At 47.0% G+C, this 8,653-nt stretch overlaps 1 protein-coding gene across 1 annotated transcript in view; it reads left to right on the plus strand.

Moving 5' to 3' along the window:
* Positions 1 to 951, plus strand: part of LOC134910921 (CD109 antigen-like) — a 195,467-nt gene extending 194,516 nt beyond the window's left edge. Inside the window, exon 33 of the mRNA XM_063919309.1 lies at positions 264 to 951. Within this exon, the coding sequence (XP_063775379.1) occupies positions 264 to 442 (179 nt within the window). The 3' untranslated portion in view covers positions 443 to 951. The remainder of the gene's footprint in view (positions 1 to 263) is intronic.
* Positions 952 to 8,653: the final 7,702 nt, after the last annotated feature.

Below are 8,653 nucleotides of genomic sequence, written 5' to 3' on the forward strand. Positions count from 1 at the left end.
CACGTAGATGATAAAGTATAAAAAAGTTAAAAATCTATTTTTTTTAGTCATGTCAGCTTTTCCCTATGTCGACCTGTCCATGGGTCAACCTGTGCCATGAGAACCATTTTAATGTGTCAACCTTTTTCCTGTGTCAACCAATAGTGGTCGCCCTATTAACTGTCTACCTTAGCCATATCGACCTACCATACGGATACCAACCATACTATAACTGTTTTATTTACATAAACAAAATTTGGATGTTTTTTTTTCTTTCTTTTCAGGAAATTCTGCAACACGAATGTATAACTCTGAGACTGTGAGAGATATCTGTGATTTCTGTGGGACAGATTGTGCTCTGTGTAATTTTAACACTTCAGGCGAAGAGGAATTCAATGGCGCTATCTCACCAGAATTGTCCATGTTTTGGTTTTGCATTATTTTATTATACTACTTATTTTAAAATTGTATTTTCAAAGACATTTGTTTTCTGTACAAACATACAGTAGGTCCTGATTCATGTTTGTAAGCTAAGCAAAATGTCAAGCAACTTGGCAAAACCATGTTGCACTGCATGTGGGGCAGATGATTTAGATTTCAGTGGGTTATATTTTAATCTGTGCAGGGTAAATGCTGACAGATTTATTTTTACACTGCAATTTAGATTTCAGTTTGAACACAACCCACTCAAATCTAAATTTCTCTGCACAAGTTACATCTACCCCACCTGCACTGCAACATGGTTTTGCCAAGTTGCTTGACATTTTGCTTTGCTTACAAACATGAATAATTTTATATAGCTGTCATTTATGTAACAAAAAGGATATTGATGATTTCACAAACATGAAATACTGAATATTATGTCAAATGTGCTAAACCATTCGGTATATTATTATAGTATATGTATTAGAATATCCTTACAAAAGCATAACTAATAAAATGCACTAATAAAGACACAATTGTGCCATTTTACTTGGCTCTGTTGGCTTTATACTTTTGCAATGCTTTCTTTCTCAAATATCATATTGGCATTAAATTGACAGCATTGTGGTGACCTTTATGATGCCATAACCACACTCTCCCAGATGCAAACAACCTGATTTCTTGGGGTAGTGGATGGTGAACAAGTAAGTGGAGGCAGACAGGCAGTTATTAAGAGAACTGGGTGAATCTAGCACCTCTAGCCAGTAATAGCTCCCTGATGGTTTTGCCTGCGAACTTTGGTGGTCATTCCGAGTTGTTCGCTCGTTGCCGATTTTCGCTATATTGCGATTAGTCGCTTACTGCGCATGCGCAAGGTTCGCAGAGCGCATGTGCTTAGTTATTTTACACAAAAGTTAGGTATTTTACTCACGGCATAACGAGGATTTTTCATCGATCTGGTGATCGTAGTGTGATTGACAGGAAGTGGGTGTTTCTGGGCGGAAACTGGCCGTTTTCTGGGAGTGTGCGAAAAAAACCTGGCGTTTCTGGGAAAAACGCGGGAGTGTCTGTAGAAACGGGGGAGTGTCTGGCCGAACGCTGGGTGTGTTTGTGACGTCAAACCAGGAACGAAACTGACTGAACTGATCGCAATGGCTGAGTAAGTCTGGAGCTACTCAGAAACTGCTAAGAAATTTCTATTCGCAATTCTGCTAATCTTTCGTTCGCAATTCTGCTAAGCTAAGATACACTCCCAGAGGGCGGCGGCTTAGCGTGTGCAATGCTGCTAAAAGCAGCTAGCGAGCGAACAACTCGGAATGAGGGCCCTTGCATCAAGGATTGTTATCTTCAATGTGTGGAGCGCCGGAATATAGTATTTGAAAATTGATGTGGTCTCACCTAATTAAAACAAAAACACTTTTTTAATATTGAGTGTAAGTGCTGTAGGCTTAGGATTTACAAGGATTGTACAAAACCATTTAATGACAAAGCAGTTAGTTATGCAGAAAGAAAAATTCAAGGATATTGGTGTGTAGTGTTGTAGAGAGCGTTCAATGCTGTCTCTCCTTCTCTATAGCCTCCGGGTAGTAGGATCCGAGGCAGCAGTTGGCATTCTGACCGTCGACCTTCCTTCCCATGTGTCTTTCTCCTCCGTGTACAGCAGAGTAACGGACACGCCTGTCACGAAATCCAGCCAGTCCTCAGATAGAGCAATAAGACAGCTGGGTCGTGACGGGTGCGTGCTTCACTCAGGAGAAATACAAAGTACCTCTGCCACCACCAAAGTAGTTACGGGAGTCTTTTATTCTCCACACAAATAATAAGATTTTAACCCTACCGGTAAATCTTTTTCTCGTAGTCCGTAGAGGATGCTGGGAACTCCGTAAGGACCATGGGATAGACGGGCTCCGCAGGAGACATGGGCACTTTAAGAAAGAACTTTAGGTATGGGTGTGCACTGGCTCCTCCCTCTATGCCCCTCCTCCAGACCTCAGTTAGAGAAACTGTGCCCAGAGGAGACGGACAGTACGAGGAAAGGATTTTTGTTAATCCAAGGGCAAGATTCATACCAGCCACACCAATCACACCGTATAACTTGTGATATACTAACCAGTTAACAGTATGAAAACAACATAGCATCAGTCCAAGACCGATGAAAACTATAACATAACCCTTATGTAAGCAAAACTATATACAAGTCTTGCAGAAGTAGTCCGCACTTGGGACGGGCGCCCAGCATCCTCTACGGACTACGAGAAAAAGATTTACAGGTAGGTTTAAAATCTTATTTTCTCTTACGTCCTAGAGGATGCTGGGAACTCCGTAAGGACCATTGGGATTATACCAAAGCTCCCAAACGGGCGGGAGAGTGCGGATGACTCTGCAGCACCGATTGAGCAAACAGGAGGGCCTCCTCAGCCAGGGTATCAAACTGATAGAACTTTGCAAAGGTGTTTGAACCCTACCAAGTAGCAGCTCGGCATAGTTGTAGTGCCGAGACCCCTCGGGCAGCCGCCCAAGACGAGCCCACCTTCCTAGTGGAATGGGCCTTGACCGATTTTGGTAACGGCAATCCAGCCGTAGAATGCGCCTGCTGAATCGTGTTACAGATCCAGCGAGCAATAGTCTTCTTTGAAGCAGAGGCGCCAACCTTGTTGGCTGCATATAGGACAAACAGTGCTTCTGTTTTTCTGACTCTAGCCGTTCTGGCCACGTAAATTTTCAAAGCCCTGATTACATCAAGGGACTCGGAATCCTCCAAGTCTCGCGTAGCCACAGGCACCACAATAGGTTGGTTCATATGAAAAGATGACACCACCTTAGGCAAGAATTGAGGACGGGTCCGCAATTCCGCTCTATCTATATGGAAAACCAGATAGGGGCTTTAATGAGACAAAGCCGCCAATTCCGACACTCGCCTAGCCGAAGCCAAGGCTAATAACATGACCACCTTCCAAGTGAGATATTTTAACTCCACCGTTTGAAGTGGTTCAAACCAGTGCGACTTAAGGAAACTCAACACCACGTTAAGGTTCCAAGGCGCCTCCGGAGGTATAAAAGGAGGCTGAATATGCAGCACTCCCTTCACGAAAGTCTGTACTTCTGGGAGAGAAGCCAATTCTTTTTGAAAGAAAATGGATAAGGCCGAAATCCGAACCTTAAGGGAGCCTAATTTTAGGCCCAAATTTACTCCAGTCTGTAGGAAGTGAAGGAAACGGTCCAGATGGAATTCTTCCGTAGGAGCCTTCCTGGCCTCACACCAAGAAACATATGTTCGCCATATACGGTGATAATGTTTAGTTGTCACGTCCTTCCTAGCCTTTATCAGCGTAGGAATGACCTCATCCGGAATGCCTTTTTCCACTAGGATCCTGCGTTCAACCGCCATGCCGTCAAACGCAGCCGTGGTAAGTCTTGGAACAGACAGGGCCCCTGTTGCAACAGGTCCTGTCGTAGAGGAAGAGGCCACGGATCTTCTGTGAGCATTTCTAGCAGATCCGGATACCAGGTCCTTCGTGGCCAATCTGGAACAATGAGAATTGTTCTCACTTCTCTTTTTCTTATTATTCTCAATACCTTGGGTATGAGAGGAAGAGAAGGAAACACATAGACCGACTGGAACACCCACGGTGTCACTAGGGAGTCTACAGCTACCGCCTGAGGGTCTTTTGATCTGGCGCAATACCTCTGTAGCTTTTTGTTGAGGCGGGACGCCATCATGTCTATCTGGGGCAGTCCCCACTGACTTGCAATCTGTGCGAAGACTTCCTGATGAAGTCCCCACTCTCCTGGATGCAGGTCGTGTCTGCTGAGGAAGTCTGCTTCCCAGTTGTCCACTCCCGGAATGAACACTGCTGACAGTGCGCTTACATGATCTTCCGCCCAGCGAAGAATCCTGGTGGCTTCCGCCATTGCCACTCTGCTCCTTGTGCCGCCTTGGCGGTTTACATGAGCCACTGCGGTGATGTTGTCTGACTGGATCAGAACGGGTTGGTCGCGAAGTAAGGTCTCCGCTTGACGTAGGGAGTTGTATATGGCCCTCAGTTCCAGGATGTTGATGTGAAGACAAGTCTCTTGACTTGACCAAAGACCTTGGAAGTTTCTTCCCTGTGTGACTGCTCCCCAACCTCGGAGGCTCGCGTCCCTGGTCACCAGGATCCAGTCCTGAATGCCGAACCTGTGGCCTTCTAGAAGGTGAGCACTCTGCAGCCACCACAGGAGAGATACCCTGGCTCTGGGGGACAGGGTGATCAACTGATGAATTTGTAGATGTGACCCGGACCACTTGTCCAGTAGGTCCCCTTGGAAAGTCCTCGCATGGAACCTGCCGAAGGGAATGGCTTTGTATGATGCCACCATCTTTCCCAGGACTCGAGTGCAGTGACTCGAGTGCAGTGATAAACCCTTTTCTGGTCTGTATCCAGAATCATGCCCAGGAAGGTCAGACGAGTCGTAGGAACCAACTGCGACTTCGGGATATTGAGAATCCAGCCGTGTTGCTGTTACAACTTCAGTGAAAGTGAGACGCTGTTCAGCAACTACTCTCTTGATCTCGCTTTTATGAGGAGATTCTCCTAGTACGGGATAATTGTGACACCTTGCTTGCGCAGGAGCACCATCATTTCCGCTATTACCTTGGTGAAAATCCTCGGGGCCGTGGAAGGCCCAAACGGCAACGTTTGAAATCGGTAATGACAATCCTGTACCGCAAATCTCAGGTACGCCTGATGAGTTGGATAAATGGGAACATGAAGGTATGCATCCTTTATGTCCATAGATACCATAAAATTCCCCCCTTCCAGGCTGACGATGACCGCTCTTAGCGATTCCATCTTGAACTTGAACCTTTTCAAGTATAGGTTCAGGGATTTTAAATTTAAAATGGGTCTGACCGAACCGTCCGGTTTCGGTACTACAAACAGGGTTGAGTAATATCCCCTCCCTTGTTGAAGCAGGGGAACCTTGACCACCACCTGTTGAAGATACAATTTGTGAATTGCATTTAACACTATCCCCCTTTCCGGGGGAGAAGCTGGTAGGGCCGATTTGAAAAACCGGCGAGGAGGCACCTCTTCGAATTCCAGCTTGTAACCCTGAGAAACAATTTCTATTGCCCAGGGATCCATCTGTGAGTGAACCCAGATGTGGCTGAAAACTCAAAGACGTGCCCCCACTGGGGCGGACTCCTTTAGCGGAGCCCCAGCGTCATGCGGTGGATTTTGTAGAGGTCGAGGAGGACTTCTGTTCCTGGGAACTAGCTGTGTTGTGCAGCTTTTTTCCTCTGCCCTTACCTCTGGCAAGAAAGTACGCGCCTCGTACTTTCTTGTTTCTTTGTGGTCGAAAGGACTGCATTTGATAATGTGGCGCTTTCTTAGGCTGTGAGGGAATATAAGGCAAAAAATTTGATTTACCAGCTGTAGCTGTGGAGAACAGGTCCGAGAGACCTTCCCCAAACAATTCCTCACCCTTGTAAGGTAAAACCTCCATATGCCACTTTGAGTCTGCATCACCTGTCCATTGCCGGGTCCATAGGACTCGTCTAGCAGAAATCGACATAGCGTTGATTCTAGAACCCAGTAGGCCAATGTCTCTTTGAGCATCTCTCATATATAAGACAGCATCGTTAATATGACCCAGGGTTAATAAAACGGTACCCTTATCCAGGGTATCAATTTCCGTCGATAAGGTACCTATCCACGCTGCTACAGCGCTACAAACTACAGCCGTCACTATTGCCGGTCTGAGTAAGGTACTAGAATGTGTGTAAATGGACTTTAAGGTAGCCTGCTGTTTGCGATCAGCAGGATCCCTGAGGGTAGCCATATCTTGGGATGGCAGCTTTACCTTTTTGGATAAGTGTGCGCTTTTTTCTTCCCTTGGGGAAGATTCTCACCGTATCCTGTCCTTAGTCGGGAAAGGATACACCCTAAGAATCCTTTTGGGAATCTGCAGTTTCTTGTCTGGAGATTCCCAAGCCTTTTCAATAACTCGTTCATGAGATGGGGGAAAGGTTACCTCAGGTTTGTTTACCCTATACATGTGTACCCTCGTGTCAGGGACAGGGGGTTTCTCTGTGATATGCAAAACATCTTTTATTACAATAATCATATATTGAATACTATTTGCCAATTCTGGCTGTAACTTTGCATCATCGTAGTCGACACTGGAGTCAGAATCCGTGTCGGCATCAGTGTCTACTATTTTGGATAGTGGGCGCTTTTGAGACCCCGGAGGTCCCTGTGACATAGGGGAAGGGCAGTGTTTGACGCCTGTACATTCCCTAGACTCCGTGCAATAAATTCACATTAGCACTAAAACATTCCACATATCCAACTAGTCAGATGTCGGTGTTGCCGACGGAGACACCACAGTCATTTACTCCACCTCCTCCCTATGAGAGCCTTCTACCTCAGACATGCCGACACACGCGTACCGACACACCACACACTCAGGGAATCCTCTTATCTGAAGACAGTTCCCCCACAAGGCCCTTTGGAGAGACAGAGAGAGAGTATGCCAGCACACACCCAGCGCTAATGACGCAGGAAAAAACACACAATATGTTTACCCAGATAGCCCTGTAATCTTTATTTTTGCGCCAAATGATGTGCCCCCCCCCCTTCTTTAAAACCCTCTTTCACTGTGGATAAGCAGGGGAGAGTCTGGGGAGCATCCTCTCAGCGCTGTGCTGTGGAGAAAATGGCTCTGGTGAGTGCTGAGGAAGAAGCCCCGCCCCCTCAGCGGCGGGCTTCTGTCCCGCTAAAATATATAAAAAACTGGCGGGAGCTCTTTATATATACAGTGCCTAGCTGTATATCTCTACTTTTGCCAGAAAATGAGGTTATATTGCTGCCCAGGGCGTGCCCCCCCCCCCCCCCCCCTGCGCCCTGCACCCTTACAGTGACTGCCGTTTGTGTGTGCTGTGTGGGAGCAATAGCGCACAGCTTTACTGCTGTGCATTACCTCAGTGAAGATCTGAAGTCTTCTGCCGCCTCTGAAGTCTTCTTTCTTCTCAAACTCACCCGTATTCTATCTTCCGGCTCTGTGAGGAGGACGGCGGCGCGGCTCCGGGACGAACTCCAGGGTGAGACCTGTGTTCCGACTCCCTCTGGAGCTAATGGTGTCCAGTAGCCTAAGAAGCAGCGCCTTGAAACTCACAGAAGTAGGTCTGCTTCTCTCTCCTCAGTCCCACGATGCAGGGAGTCTGTTGCCAGCAGGCTCCCTGAAAATAAAAAACCTAACAAAATACTTTCTTTCAGGAAACTCAGGAGAACTCCCTGTAATGCACCCAGTCTCCTCTGGGCACAGTAGTAAACTGAGTCTGGAGGAGGGGCATAGAGGGAGGAGCCAGTGCACAGCCATACCTAAAGTTCTTTCTTAAAGTGCTCATGTCTCCTGCGGAGCCCGTCTATCCCATGGTCTGGGTTCACTCACAGGGATCCATCTGTGAGTGAACCCAGATGTGGCTGAAAACTCGAAGACGTGCCCCCACTGGGGCGGACTCCTGTAGCGGAGCCCCAGCGTCATGCGGTGGATTTTGTAGAGGCCGGGGAGGCCTTCTGTTCCTGGGAACTAGCTGTGTTATGCAGCTTTTTTCCTCTGCCTTTACCTCTGGCAAGAAAGGACGCACCTCGCACTTTCTTGTTTCTTTGTGATCGAAAGGACTGCATTTGATAATGTGGCGCTTTCTTAGGCTGTGAGGGAATATAAGGTAGAAAATTTGATTTACCTGCTGTAGCTGTGGAGACCAGGTCCGAGAGACCTTCCCTAAACAATTCCTCACCCTTGTAAGGTAAAACCTCCATATGCCTCTTTGAGTCGGCATCACCTGTCCATTGCCGAGTCCATAGGACTCGTCTAGCAGAAATGGACATCGCGTTGATTCTAGAATCCAGTAGACTAATGTCTCTTTGAGCATCTCTCATATATAAGACCGCATCTTTTATATGTCCCAGGGTCAATAAAATTATATCCTTATCTAGGGTCTCAATATCCGCTGATAAGGTATCTGTCCATGCTGCTACCGCGCTACAAACCCAGGCCGATGCAACCGCCGGTCTGAGTAAGGTACCAGAATGTGTGTAAATGGACTTCAAGATAACCTCCTGCTTGCGGTCAGCAGGGTCCCTGAGGGCAGCCGTATCTTGGGATGGCAGCTCTACCTTTTTGGATAAGCGTGTTAATGCCTTATCCACCTTAGGGGAGGATTCCCACCGTATCCTGTCCGTTGGTGGGAAAGGATACGCCATAA

The sequence above is a fragment of the Pseudophryne corroboree genome, chromosome 4 (genome assembly GCF_028390025.1).
Source record: "Pseudophryne corroboree isolate aPseCor3 chromosome 4, aPseCor3.hap2, whole genome shotgun sequence".
In the NCBI taxonomy this organism is placed as follows: domain Eukaryota; kingdom Metazoa; phylum Chordata; class Amphibia; order Anura; family Myobatrachidae; genus Pseudophryne; species Pseudophryne corroboree.